This window comes from Homalodisca vitripennis, chromosome 1 (assembly GCF_021130785.1).
Source record: "Homalodisca vitripennis isolate AUS2020 chromosome 1, UT_GWSS_2.1, whole genome shotgun sequence".
NCBI classification, from domain to species: Eukaryota; Metazoa; Arthropoda; class Insecta; order Hemiptera; family Cicadellidae; genus Homalodisca; species Homalodisca vitripennis.
Genome location: NC_060207.1, coordinates 152,847,488 through 152,863,691, shown reverse-complemented (window position 1 = coordinate 152,863,691; position 16,204 = coordinate 152,847,488). Strand labels below are relative to the sequence as shown.

At 33.7% G+C, this 16,204-nt stretch overlaps 1 protein-coding gene across 1 annotated transcript in view; it reads left to right on the top strand.

Moving 5' to 3' along the window:
- LOC124373969 (kinesin-like protein Klp98A) overlaps window positions 1-16,204 on the top strand; it is a 114,273-nt gene that overhangs the window by 28,340 nt on the left and 69,729 nt on the right. The window contains exons 3-4 of the mRNA XM_046832280.1: window positions 1,464-1,550; window positions 5,202-5,318. Of these exons, the coding sequence (XP_046688236.1) occupies window positions 1,464-1,550; window positions 5,202-5,318 (204 nt within the window). The remainder of the gene's footprint in view (window positions 1-1,463; window positions 1,551-5,201; window positions 5,319-16,204) is intronic.

Genomic DNA, 16,204 nt, shown 5'->3' with positions numbered 1-16,204 from the left:
TTTAAATAAGTGGTAACAGAATTGCAAAAACTAAAAGTGCATTTAGCATGATAGTTTTAACTTTAAAATAAGATACTTCCCATGATATGTCAATCACTGAAGCTGTGACTCATATACAAATTGTTAAAATAAAACATTCTTATCTTCTGCTGATTTTATTTGGGTCTGGTTACAAAACTTCTCAATTGCCTCCTTTAAATGCCTGTAATTTCCTGTAAATTGATGTACTATTAAAAAAAATGTGTCTCCAAGAAACTTGTCTGAAAAAGCTGTCACTGAAATTACAACAAATTAATCCAACAAAAACAACTGATTGCTCAACACATCTAAGGTTGATTTCCCTGATTAAATTAAGTTAACTACTCTTCCGTTGTGTCACTTGGTTTTGTCACATTTCAGAGTATATGAATATTCAATATCATGATTTGACTTAACCACAGCCTTTTGCTATTTTATTAGTGTTTATTTACTTCATATTTGTAGCCACAGGGTCTTATTTTCTAGTTATGACAAAATAGTTATCAAATTAAACATATACTTGTGTTTCTTGATATGTTTCTATTTTTATATGTAACATATCATATGGAGGTAAACGCAAAATATTTTAAAGTGCCATTTATTGCAACATTAATTACAGTTGTATTCTGAGGGCAACTATGGTAGGTAATAGCAAGTATTGGTGCTTACCTGTTTACTAGAACGTGAATATACCACACCGCTTTGGGTATGCATATTATAGTTACACAATAGTATGACTAAACATTTAAGTGAGGAGAGATATACTCAAAGAAGTTTTAAAATATAAGTGGTGGCAAGGAATTACCGTTGCATTTGTAGTGACTGCTTGTGACAAAATGTTGGTCACTGTAGCACTGTAGCATTTCTAGCATCTATGGCTGGTGGCAGAATTTTTCATCTTGGCACTCGAATAATTAAATCAGTTACTTATTTGGTTTAAAAATTTAAAAAAAGTAAAAAGTATAGAATGTCCAATTTTACCAGGCGAAGTTAGGGCTAAGAAGCCCTCTCTAATACTTAACCTGGGGACCAACGGCTTAAAGGTGACTTCCGAACCACCACCTATGGCCGGGCAGGCGAGCTGCTTGCAAGGACAGGATCGCTCAGTGGTCACCCATCCAAGCAGCAACCACGCTCGATATTGCTTGATCTGGTTATCTTGCGATAACCGCCGTACCCGCTACACTACGCCATCGGCTTCGTGTAAATAGACAAAATCCTATTGTTCTTTATTCTTTATTTAACTGTTTTTTTGTTTCAGCACAATTTATCTTTGTTATTAATTTTTCTGTCAGTACTAATAAAGTAGACTAACAGTGTCGCCAGTAAAATTCTGGCCTATTACCAAAAGAATATTTTTTACAATTATTAATAGTCTGTGAGCTAATAGTCTTTTATACCCTTTTGTAAAATGGTTTCTAATATAGGCATGTATTGTGTTTCAGAGCACAGATCAGTTCAAAGACTTCACATTTGACCACTCGTACTGGTCATATGATCAGCAGAACCCCCACTTCGCTTCTCAGGAGCAGGTAATCCATCTCAGTTGAAATAGAATGCTCTGTACGCTCTCTGAGCTGAAAAACTTTCCAACTGGTCCAGCTGGTGTTCATAGTTCACATACAGTAACGGGAGTGTTGCCCTCATGTGAAGGTTTTTTTGATTGTAACATTATCACGTGAGAAGCCCCACCTTCAGGTTAGGATTAAATAAAATGCCAACCAAGGCCAGGATTGCTATACCCTGCCCTTTCTAAAGTTGAGGCCCAATAATTTGATGTAATTGGGATAAAATCCTTTTTTTACTGAATTCTGGATTATCCAAAATAATTACATTTTATAGTTACAAATAGTTATGTTATAGTTACATCTCAGTGGCCATAAGCAATTTTACTTGATTATTTGATACAACAAATTAGTATCAGTTTAACATTTCTATTACAATCTGGCATAGTTTTAACATTTGTTGGTGGTACAGTTTGGAGCAATGCAATCTGATGTTTCTTGAGTTATGTTCATACTAAGTAATGGGTGCGGGAACAGAAACATAAAATGCAAGTGGCTGGAAGTAACTGTTTTTGTAGTGACACAGTTCAGACATTGATGAAAGTGTCATAAGTCTTCATTTAAAACATTCATGTTCCCAAATGCTACATCAAGTATACGTCAACAGTTTTTGCTAAGGCTCAGTGGAGAGTTGTTTCTGCAATGAATGATTTGTCCAATGGCTTTCAAGTAATACAATGGGTATTTTTAGTGCAACAGTTTTTAAACTGATTAACTTTAAATTTGGAACATAGGTTTCTTTTGAAAACTCAGTAATATGTAACTTGTTTACTTGCTGATAATTTTATCCAAACATCCTTTTATTTGATTAAGGGGTTTACATTAATTTAATTTTTGAATGATCAAGATTTAAAAAATAGTAGGACCAATTAGAGGCCAAATAGTTAATCTAAAATAGATATTTTATAGTAATAGTCATAAAATGTTAACTGTTGTTAGCATTCATTATGTATTTTTTCCTCCATTCCCTGTTATTTCAATTTAAAATATTTTGCTTGAGTTCAGTAACATATGTACCTCATAAAGGAATCAGAGGGAAAAATCAGTAATTTAAGTAAAATGAACTATGGTCAGCATGCTTCTTTTCTATATGTAATATGATCTTGTGTGGATGTCAGGGTCTTCTTGCCTATAAAATAAAATTGTCTGGTGAGATTCCTTTTTTGTTCGGCTATTTGTTAAACTGTGAGGATAAATAATTTAAGCATTGTACTCTTACTTATTTAAGTAAATAGTTTTATTTTACAGGAAGTGTGATATAAATCGTGGTCCTTAGGTTTTTGCATTATCATGACAGACTACATTTTAAGTTATCCTAAACATTGAAACATTGATAGTACATAATAAGAAAAAACTTTAGCAATAATCATGAAAAAAAAAACAATTTTAATAAAGAAGACGTTATACTACAAAAAGTTGGCAATCTATCATAAAGAATTCATACTGATTGCTCATTGGTTAAGTTTCAGTCAGTCGCAGCTGTACTATAATCCAATCTTTATACAACTGTGTAAGATGTATGTAACTGGCACTGCCAGTTTCAGTTTAACTTCTTATGACGAAATCTCTTCACATTCAAATCAGAATATCTCAATATTCTAATTTGTTGGTAATATTTTGTCAGGATATAAATTGAAAAAATTATACTTTATTTTTCCAAATTTATCTTTAAATATTGACTTGTTTTTGTATGTAACCAAATACCAATAATTAACTATAACATTAGTTACTTTACATAATTTTATTATTTTTAAATTTTAAATGAACTATAACCATTGGCTATAGAAATATTTTAGGTAATTTTTGTTATTAAAAGTGGTTTCTTAAAATATTGTAAACATTGATGTAGAGTATAGAATTCGATTTTGTAACAAATACAATTGCCAGCCTTAAATAGTGCACATTGCAAAACTTTATTTTCTTCTTTACATTTTAATTTTTTTTATTTATTTTGGTTTGATATATAATTTGTGTAAATATTTAGGTGAACAAATATAAAATTTGATCAGAATACCAAATTTGTTCCAATTGTCTTTTAATATCAGTTGTAGTTGTACAATTAAAACTTTGTTTAATTCTAAATTTACACTGTTATCGGTGTCATGACACTGTTTAGTTTTTGGTACTGTAGTAAGAATCAGAGCTTGAGCCACCACAACAATTCACGCATTTCAGAAATGTCATATTAATGATTGTGGCCAAATTAAAGTACAATTTATACATTACTACTAAACTAATTTCTAGCACATAGTGTTTTCCAGCAATTACAATTGAAGAAATGTGGCTTATTTTTATGATGACAATTGTTTATTTAAATAGAAACATTGAGAAGTATATGGTGGATGTGATGTACAAGAGCTACTATACTTAAGTGTTTGTTTATAAGAGGAGTGCCTGGACAAAAAGATAGTGACTGACACCTCTAAAAATTTAATCCTTTTACATTACTGTGTTATAAAGGTGTTAGGAGACCTTGTAAAGGATGAGATGAAGCAGAGCTCGGGGCTACAATTCCTGTGTGTTTGACTATGGTCAGACCGGCAGTGGTAAACCATGATAGTGACTGACATCTTTATATATACTAAACCTTTTACATTAGTCTATTATACAGGTGTTTGAAGACTTTGGGAAGGATGTGGTGGATGCAGTGCTTGAGTGTTACTACTATACTTATGTGTTTGTCTATGAGTACAGTGCCAGGGACATATCATGTTGTAACTGACATCTCTATAGATTGTAAGCCTCTTACATTACTGTTATAAAGGTGTATGAAGACCTTGGCAGGAATGTGGTGGATGCAATGCTTGTGTTTTCACCTATGCCCTGACAAACAGTGGCAAACCAGGATAGTGACTGAAATCTTTATATATTGTACATCATTTACATTACTGTGTTATAAAGGTCTTTGGAGACGTTGGCAGGAAGGTGGTGGATGCAATGCTTGTGTTTTCACCTATGTGCTGACAAACAGTGGCAAACCAGGATAGTGACTGAAATCTTTATATATTGTACATCATTTACATTACTGTGTTATAAAGGTCTTTGGAGACGTTGGCAGGAAGGTGGTGGATGCAATGCTTGTGTTTTCACCTATGCGCTGACAAACAGTGGCAAACCAGGATAGTGACTGAAATCTTTATATATTGTACATCATTTACATTACTGTGTTATAAAGGTGTTTGGAGACGTTGGCAGGAAGGTGGTGGATGCAATGCTTGTGTTTTCACCTATGCGCTGACAAACAGTGGCAAACCAGGATAGTGACTGAAATCTTTATATTTGGAACATCATTTACATTACTGTGTTATAAAGGTGTTTGGAGACCTTGGCAGGAAGGTGGTGGAAGCAGCACTCATGGGATGTAATACTTGTATTTTCACCTATACCCAGACAGGCAATGGCAAACTAGGATAGTGACTGAAATTTCTATATATCGTACACCATTTATATTACTGTGTTATAAAGGTGTTTGGAGACCTTGACATGAAGGTGGTGGAAGCAGCAGTCATGGGATGCAATACTTGTATTTTCACCTATACCCAGACAGGCAGTGGCAAACCAGGATAGTGACTGAAATCTCTATATATTGTAAGTTATTTACATTACTGTGTTATAAAGGTGTTTGGAGACCTTGGCAAGGATGTGGTGGATGCAGCGTTTGAGGGTTACAATGCTTGCGTGTTCGCCTACGGTCAAACTGGCAGTGGTAAAACTTTCACCATGACTGGGACTCCTGTAAGTGGTCACTTCTTTTATATTGATTAGTTGTATAAACTTAAAATTAAAAATTAATATTTACTATGTGTTGGTAATGTGGTATCATCAAACTCATGTGAACCTGACATCATTTTCATTGTAGGATTATAATCCATGGCGGCTAATGATGAATGAAACTTCTAGAGCCATAAGGTGTCAATTATAGTCAACTCGTTAATACAATTTTAAAGTTGCTGCAAATGATTAGCAATATTGTAGAAATTTAATTGGGGATTGGTAGATTTTTATGTTACTCTGAGAAAATCTAAAATTAGTCTAAAATAGTCAGTACATAAGGCACATGAGAGACATTAAATTGTGATTTAAATATAAATGTCTAATCATTAAGAGAAAAATTTGTAGATTTCATTTGTATGGAATATCATGCTATTCTTTTTATTTATAATGATTCTGTAAATAAATGTGTTTTGATTTGATTACTAAACACTCATGTCTATGACTCTAAAAGCTATAAAAATATATTGAAAGGAGATAAAACAGTGCATGTTGGTTATAATATGTTGGTAACAGAAGTTCACATGTGTTTGCAACATTAGTCTGTGTTAAAAGACAATTAGTCACACATGTGTATCTGCTCTCAGTATTTGTTGAGAGTGGATGTCTGTGTTGTATTCTGTATGCATGTTTTGTTTACTAGTTTTACTTAGTGCAGGTGAAGCTTGTTTATTTAGATTTGATTTATAGTTTGTTGTGTTTTCTAGCCATGTATATAGGTTTATGGGTAGTTTTTAGATTTTCATGAGACATTATTGTACTATGTTTTATGTTTCGGTTATTCAAATAAACATTTAATTTGTGGCAATACATAATTACTGCTAGTTTTAAGTGTATAATGTTACACAGTCACTAATTTTTGTTTTACTCCAGCATATTGAAATTTTTAAATTTGACTATTAAATAGGGATTTTTATAATTTTTATAATAAGAATAAATTTTATTCTTATTAATAAAAATCTATACCTTATTATTACTTTTATCCATCAATTACTTTGCTTTTTGAAATTTATATTTTGTCAAATGGATTTACATCCTTAAAAAAGTTATACGGGAATACTAGTGCTAAAATTTTCTAAACAAATGCAGTATCAATTATTGTGAGCAGGTAAACTTGTGTGACAAATATTCTCGTAGATGTCCTTCTTTAATATCAATCTAGGCCTACAGTATATAGTTTAAAAAATCAATAGCAAAAAATTCAAAATTGTGAAACATGAAATGTTTAAATATCAAAGAATGGAACATTGTACTGTACTATAAATTAGACAGCATAATTTATTTTGTAATGATTAATTTTGAAAGTCACAAAAATCAAGATTATCTACAAATAACAAAAATTCAAGGTTTTTAAACTCAGCAAATTTGAAAAGCAGCACATTTTGTTAACATTTTATATCTATTTAAGTGAGAATAACTAACTAAGTAATAAACATAAACATGAGAATAATTACAGAACTACAGGCGGTGCTTGTTCCATGTGATAATACATCACTATCTCAGAGATGCCAAGCAATAAACTATCAAAGAATAGTAGATAGTTCAGTAAATTTCAATTTCATTAACTCTGTTGGTCTAGTGTAACAACCGTTACCTTTGCACTGATAGTTTAGACCGGAACAGGATAAACCTCAGTGCAATTTTTGATTTCTAGTGCTATTTTTGTGCTACTTACGTTGTGTTACGCCTAAAATTCCAGTCTTCTCTGCCTACAATATTACTGCAAGTTGTTAACGACAGTTGTAAAATATTTGTGACTGCTATTTGTTTTGCTGTAGAACGTAAGCAAAGTTAATTTGTTATATTGTGAAATGTCAAGGCAAGTTTTGTAAGTAATAAAAATATAGGATACAATGGAGTATCAAAGGACCTGACAGACCATAACAAAAGAGGTAGTGCACATAGGGAGAGACAGAGAGACGGGCTGCCCTTTTACTTTTTGACCCTTTAATTAAGAGGATTCTTCCTAGTGCCAAGAGGAACCTCTCTTTCAAGTTTCAAGTTTGTTGGACTTTTCTATCAAGAGTTAATGTACAGACTGGTGGACAGTGACAGAATTTCAATAAGTCCTTGTCGGATCTTTAATAGTGGGGTGAAATTTTTATTTATTTTTTTTATTTTTACCAAAAGTGGTAGTGAATGCTACAAAATCTATGTCCTATGCGAAATGAGTAAAAAGTTACACTTGGTAGATTCCTCTAAACATTTTAATTATATCTTCTATTTTTAATAACTATTTAAAATCATATTTGTGGACTAGGAATGTATACACAATTGTTGATTTAGTAATAATTTTGGTATACAAATAAAATAAAAATATATAATAAACTAAAAAAGAGCTTAGTTATAATAACTTATAACTGATAAGTTGTAAACTTTAAGCACATTTTCTGTAAAAAGGAGATGCTGATCCTTTTTTTAGCCATATTCTGTACATCCTTATGACCCACTAAGCAAGTGAAGATATTATCAAACAGAGCAAGAGGGAGAGTTGGTACAGTCCAGTACTGATATGCAACTGTCTTGAACAGGAATTGAATCTCTAATTCAGACCCAAAGATGCCTTAGACCACTTGGCCACTGGCTATATTTTCTGTCAAATTAATTGCTAGTTTTGGTCCACACTCCTTGGAAAAATCAACTAGATCAATGGGTTTAACAAAACATGACTTTATAATATATTTTTAAATACTAAAATAAAAATATGAATAAAGATTCTATAAAATTGCAAACATGTTTACAGACATTATATAACACAAAATATCATTCATTATGTGGACATGTGGTAGATGAAAAAGAAGATTTTTCAAAAATTTGAATTTCATTCATATTGATATAGTTGTGGAATACATTTGCCAAAAATATCCTACAAAATTTAAAAACTCATGGATCTACTTAAGAAAAAGTTTTAATTGTGTGACATTTCAAGGCACTTAAGTAATGTTGATTGGCTTAATTTTTTTCGGAGTACATGTATAACTATGCAATAAATAATAAAAAACCTTCAAAATAAATAACCTTTGAAGGAATATAGGGTTCATTTCAAATTATTGAACTCTAGCTACTTGAATTTAAAGAGTACCATATATTTCCAAAACTGTGATTTTATTTGGTTCAGCATAATAATTTAAAGAAACATCTAGAAATGTCCATTACAAATTAAAAAAATGTCAGTGAACCCATAGAGGATGAACATTTGAAATGATAGGACAAGAAGTCCAGTAGTAGCTTGTAACAAATTTTTATTAAATTCAGATAAGTACAACCATTGAATGAAAACATCCAAGGAAGAATAACAAAAAGTGCCCAAGTAGCTCAGAATAAAGCCAAATCTCAAATACAAGGACTTATTTGATAAAGAGTTGAAAACTAAGTTGTTTACGGTTTGGCCTTTAGTCTAATTGAGATGGATTTTATTTTGGAATTGCCCTTATTTAACATAAATTTAGTAAAATTAGATTAGTATTTGTCCTATAAAAAATGTAGGCATTTAGAGTAAGAGAAATTTAAGCTGTAGGGTATTGTACAGGTAATAAATACAGGGTGGCCACTCGACCTTAAAAACCGGGAATTTAATGGACCGGGAAAACTCCGGGAATTTTTCTTAGAACCGGGAAAATTTCAAAAATAAGTTTTCCGTCTCCAAGAACTTATAAAAATCAAGACCTAATTTGACAGCTTCTTGAATCAAGAACCGATTAATCACGAAACATCGTATTTTACGCGACGTGGCTCGTGAAATTGTGAATAAAGATCGACATATGTTCGTGAGCTACATCTGACGCCGGTTGATCTAAGGTTACCTCCACTAGTGTAGTGAGTAGTTAGTTCTACTCCTGTGCCGTGGCAAGTCTCCTTTATCCCCCCCTCCCCCCCCCAAAAAAACGTAACAATACATTGGAAAATTTAAAATCGGCCGACCGTTTGTTTCTGACTTCGGGACTAAACGAGTGGTACTCTTTTAAGCGGCAACGCGGCAGAGCGGTACGTAGGGGCCTAACCGCGATACAAACGGGGTTTTTGTACTTAAGTATTATTCAGTCGCCGAAGTGGGGTCTCCAGACGAAGTTGTCCAATTCTTATTCTTTAGGGAAAATAGTGTTTTGGTAAGACGTGTGTTAGATAGATAGCACAGGCCTAAAATGTACAGTGTTATAAACAGGCTTCAGAGTTCGGTTCGTTGAATAATATAATGTTTGACGGTTTAATAAGAGGTGCACCCGGGTTTTTGAGTACACCAGAATGTCAGTTGGATTTATACAAAGCTTAATAAGATACCTTTTGGGGAAGAAAGTAGTGATTAGTTGCAACAAGTAACGTCGAGAACTAACGGGTTTGCGTCCTGTTGCACAGCATTGACGACTGAGCTGAGGGTTGAGCGGCAGGAGAAACATTTAATGTTTAGAATTGGCGGCGGATAAGCGCCATCGTGTGGTATTGCCCTGCTGCTAACGTATGCGATAGCTAGTGTCGGGTGTTCCCCATATGTACAACACAAACATTAAACTTTAAGTTCCAATCTAGCGCTCACCGCTCACCGCTAACCGCTCGTATCGCGGCCGAGGCCTCGGTTGGTCTATGAACGATTGCTCCTCACACACGCTCCGATTGTCATAAAATTACAAAGGTTAAAATAATGGAAGTGATGTTATGTTTTGATATCACGGTCACATCCAAATCTCGACTTAACTACGTTTACACCTGCAAAAAATAGCGCAAGTTTTGTACCGAATGACGATAACACATGGGGGTGGTGACTTCTGAGGTCGTAGTAATAAATACTCGAATTGCAAAGTTTACTTATAAGTTCAATTTAATTAGTGAAACTTACAAGCACCACTTTTAGTTGGTAAATTAAATGTATGCCTTGCCACGTTGCTGCCAATTAGAGTACAAGAACTAAAAATGTATATCTGATAGGTGGGCCTAAAATATCCAATGTTCTATGGAATTATGCCTACGATATTTTACTTTATAAAACTTTAAGATTTTACTTCCCTTCGCAATATGTAGACTCACAACCCGGGCGTCGGCGTCTTGGCACGAGACATTGAAGCTGTAGTCTAAGAAGGGTTATTTCTAGTCGGTAATTACTAGAAGAGGAGTAGAAGTTATGAAAGTGGTAGCCATCTACTCAAATAATACGTGAGCTCGCCTAAAACAAATTCGCGACGGTATTAACCATTTAATGAGACAAAAACTTATGACTACCATGTGCTCGTCAGAAGGACGACGCCACAACTTGTATCTATTTCAATCAAGCAAATAAAAGATCTTCAAGGGTAAGTTACTTTACTATTTACAACTTTACGTTACATTCATTTTTATATGTTTGTCATCAAAGGGCTAATTTAATAATACGGAAAGATAAATTTTACTTACGGACATGGCGCGCGAGGTCAAATCGGTCACGTAGTTGGGCTGCTACAAAGGGTTAGAATAAAATATTCATACGCGTGCCAATTAGGTAGTTACAGTACTCCGCCGATAATTTAGTTCCGGAACATTGGATAAAAAAAAATATTAAATTGTACTGGCTGACTAGGTTGTGAAATGTTACATTATATAAAATCTAACTAACTAACGGTACAGTTTTGTGTCCAACTAAACATCGCTAGTCTAAACGGGCACAAGAGCTCTCGCGAGCGCTGCCACAACCAGTGCCGGACAGTTGGTTACAAGAACTGAAGAACAGTGTCGGCTATTAAAATTAAAATTATAAAAATTGCCGACACATCACTATCGTGTGTGAACAGACTTCGTCTTAACTCCCGGAACAAACAACGATACAACTGTACACTTGCGACAGTGCTAGTGAGTAAAATTGATTATATTGTTCACATTATGCTACAGTAGTTATGCAAATTCTCTCGAAACTTTACTTGCCAGTGTAAACACAACTTAATGTTGTTGCCAGTCTACAAACAGCAGACGGCCAGCCGATCGAATCAGCCAAGCTCATCAGTTTTCGTCGTCAGAGCGGCATTTGTTGGACGACGGCTGGAAATCCCGTCAGTTCTCCGGTCAACTATTTACAGGAACGATTTTTACGCACACGTGACGATCGTTCAGACGATTCTAACTGTTCAAACGAAATAGTCCAACGTGCATGAGGATCTTTATGTCTTGTTGTTTCGTAGTTCTTGTCTGTAATCTAACTACAGGTAACTAAGTGACTGAGTCTGCACTGTTTCTTTATTTGTTGGTTGTACTGAACCGACCTTGTGTACCGGCGAAATCATTGTCTCGTACCGAAAGTTCGTCCACCACTAGACCTCTGACCCGTAATACTGGGCTGCAGTCTGCCCCTTGTTAGCGCTTTGTTGGTATTTATTTTTTATCTTTGTATTTACGAATTGAATACATGTATTTTCTAAACATCACAGAAAGGAAAGTTATTAGGTATTCACAATGTTATGTCGACACATCGAAAGACACAGAGATAAAAACTAAGGAGCTTAAAATAGGCGATAGAGATAAATCGTCACAGAATTTCTCGCATATTGCTAGCGACGAAATGCGAGAGCACCACAGCTTTGTGGCATTTATTGCAAATACTGGTAGTGCTGATAAAACGTCATCGTTGCACTTGGCGTAAGGGTTAAATACGGTTTGAAATAGATTAGACGATTGGAAATTTTTTACCGGGAAAACCGGGAATTTGAAAAGAGGTTTTGAGTGGCCATCCTGAAATACTTGAACTATAGGTGGTACCGTGTATTGCCTATTAATCTAATTTAACTTGTCTAAGCAATAGTGTGATCATGGTTCCAAAATCATCTCCTAAAATTTAAAATACATCTATAGACCACACAGTATAAAAATGGTATGGGACAAGGTATATTAAATAACAGGTTATATTAAATGTTACCACAAATTAATTTATATTTATCTAAGTGTTATAATCTCAAAAATGTTTCCTAAAGTTAAGAAAAACTTATAGATTGGACAAAAAATTAAAACATGTTTAGATGAGGTACTTTTATAAAACGTATAAGAATAATAATATAATGTAACTAGTAATCCAAAATTTGTCCAAGTTTCAATCAAGCCCAATCATAAGTTAAGATATGTCAATGTCACAATGTAATACTTATAATTCTTAAGACACATGTAAAAAAGTTTAAAATCAAACACAAATTTCAAATCTGTTTATTAGCACAATGTGATGAAATTGTCATTGTAATATAAGGAACAGAGAATGATCTCATGATTTCAATGATTCACAATGCAGTGACGCCATTGTCGACCTAATAGTAATTTATTGTTAATGTCTGCAAGATAGTGTTAACTAGTGGCCCAGTTTGGAGTTTTAAATTAGTTGGGTATATCTCCCATCAGTAATTATAATTCAAAGTTTAATAGTATTGTTCGTTATAATATGTATATTTTCTTCCGTGTTTCCTGATTATATCTAACATAAAAATAAATGAAAATTAAATCAGCATCACCCAACGAGACAAATATTGACTATTTGACTGTAAATGGTAGTTTTCCACCAACAATTTCTGTTCATCACTTGTATAATTGCATAAAATAAAAAATAACACCGAAGGAAAAATTTATTATTTGGTACTTTGACACTTTTTGCACCCTCCTGTTTCAACCTCTACCAAAACTAGTATGGGTGACTTATTTTACTTTCATAATAAACATTCTCTGCCATTTTCACAAAAAACAAAGAGTGTGTTTTGTGCAACGTAAGTTGACTCTTGAATGTTGGTCTGTAACAAGTAGAAATAATTTTAACTGTTTTCGTGCCATGGCCATTTTCCATATTCATAAAGTGTAAGGCCATATTCTGCATCTTTACAAGTGTTTGGTGATAAATTATTCTACAATTTAGGAGATATTTATAATTATTTGTTTTTCAGCAATAAATGTAGGAATATGAACACTTTTTAAATTATAACATGTACAAAATGAAGCAAATTTGATTTATCATACATTCATTTATTCACGCTTAAACATGGTGTATTATAATAATGCAGCCAAAAGTAAAATATTACTTTAAAGTGCCAATCTTAAAATGTAAATGATTTTAAATTGAGTTATTCTGTTATTTTCTCATCATGGTTAACATTAAGATCAATGTATGCTAATGCCAAATCCCATGGAGTGACATTCACCATTATTATACTCGATGTCTCTATATAGCAATGAAGAAGCTTCATGCAAAATTTTAAGACTGTACGTCACTTTGTTCTCGAGATATCATGGAGACAGACAGAAGTGATGTCTAGCTCCTAGAGTCATAGGCTTCACAAATGCTCAGCTAAAAATAAATCGTTTCTACATAAACATAGAAAAAAGAACAAAAATGTTAACCTAGTTAAAAAAATGTATTGCTTGAACTAAGATTCATTATATATTTTTGTAATATTCCGTATAGCTTTACTACAAAAATACTACACAGATTTACATACATTTGGATATGTTTCTGAGTTATAAAATCATATATGGTATCATGTAATAGAGGCTTTACATTAAAAAATTCGTACTGTTGCTACTGAAACCGCCTACTCCCCCCAGCTTAGTGCTCATAAAAGAGGTTGAGGAGATACTTTTTTTAGTACTGAAAAAGATTAATGCTGTGATTAACATTATTTAATGTACATATTTATATAATTACTTCAAATAAAAGTTCAATAGGATTATGTTACAAATGCTACAAAAGAATGTAAATTTATAATGTTTACTCAAACCTTCATAACTCGGCAACATAAATTCTAAAAACTAACATTTTTCCACTCCAAACGAACTTATTTATAGTAATATTACAATAATAGATAAGATTCTATAATATTGTCAATCTGGGGTTCTGCGGCTTCAAAGTCCTTTTCGATTTTCTCCACTTGCATGCAGTTTACTGACCACTCTTCTGCGCCTATACTTGGTACTTGGCTTTAGCTTGAGACATATATATGATGTATTCCTTTTAGCTACATAACCTTTGATTTCGACACAAATTAACTTAATAGGAGCCTTATCAATTTGTTTCTTGTGGTAGGGCGCGTAATCGACGATTCGTAGTAAATTTTGTTCTAAATTCGGCAACACTTTTTCCTTCACCAAATTCACAAATATTACCCCATTCACGTTGTCGCGGTAGTCCCCACTTTGGTTGATTACTTCCAACAGCTAAAAGTATTAGACACGAACTCCCCACCCGCATAAATAGTTATCAGTTTCTCGTCCTTGTAAATCTGAACGAGTAACCCTCTATTTGAGCCATTAGACCAAGTTTGGTTAGATACGTGGGACGATGGTGTATAGGACTCATCTAAATAAATTATTGGCCGTCCTTGCTCCCTGTAGTGTCTTAATGCTCTGAAATATGTTATCCTTTTCTCTCGGATTTCTAGGGTTTTGTTTTACAGTCCTCGAACTGTAGTAGCGGTGGGGAGTGTGGGGGTAGTTTGGGTTCACACCTGCTTGGCTACAATCATACAATAGATATGGCGGTGCGATCTGGTGCGAGGTTTGGCAGACTCCTTGTCTAACCGAGGCCGTGAAATATCTTCCAGGCGATGCATCTGTTCTGTCCAGCGATCACATAAGACCAATAGATGGAGCACTCCTATTCCTACAACATTACTGGTGTTGAAGCCAGTGGCGGCCATCTTGAGAGCATCTAGAAACGCCAAACGCCGTCCAGAGAAGCTTAAAAATTGCAGTGCGCGCGCATAAATAAATCGCCACCTAGCCCACTTAGGATTAAGCCAAAATGTTCAAATTTGGTGTACGTATATCTCATAAAACACCGATTCCAATGGCGCAACTCAAATTACCAGTTTTGATCTCTATATAATTTTAATGAGCAAAAAACTTTAAAAGTTTTATACACATTTGAAATCGTAACATGAAAAAGTCGGTCTGTGAGGAATTTTTTTTGTTTTTAGGACAGGAAAGTTTTGTAAGCGGGAAAGTTTGAGATAAAGAGTTGAATTATTTTTTTCATTCGAAACTTTTTTTTCTAAGACCAGTCGTTTTCCTGATATTATCGGCAGAATATAGGCGAAACCCTGACCGCATCGCCCGACCTAAAACAGATCGCCTACACTCCAGGCCACTCTCGGCTCTTAAATTAAAACTCAACATATCGTTAATTTAAAATTCATTTAAATGTAATTAATTATTTTTAATATGTTAAACATTTTTAAACCCCATTTATAAGCCATTCGCTTATCATTTCATTTAAATAGAAACTGTCATTTTGTGCAATTAAATATTAACTAAACTTGAGGCAATATAAGGTACAATAAAGTAAACCACTAGACATAGACTTATTATGTTTATAAATAATGTATTTAATATCATGGAAATTACAATATGAAAATTAGAAACATAAATATCCAAAGCTTACAATAAAACGTACCTCTCTACTGTCCTAAAAATGTTACAGTTTTTAATAAATGACTGCGTATTCTGCTTTTGTGTAATAGGGCACTGACATTTTTGCAGTGGTGATGTAGTCGCACTTTGAAGTATTATTTACAAATAGCTTTTTTAACTAATATAAGGTGATTTACCCCAGGATCTTGTTCAAAACAATGCCCTCCTGGGAACAGATTTACACCGATACACTTTCGTAACACTGAATGTACCATTCTGTCCTCTAGTTTTTTCACAGTTGTCACGTCGCCTTTATTAATACGCAACTTTACTTCTGTTTCACATAACAAACAAAGTTTCACAACACCTTCAGAAGGTTGTAAAAGTCCTCCTCGGTTTTTACAACTTATCAAACTGTTCCGGTATTCCGTTTCCTCATTAGCCTGTAACAGCCGTAGGCACCCGCTACAGGCTATTTTATTTCTTAACGTTCTTACTATAAAACCAGAAAGGTA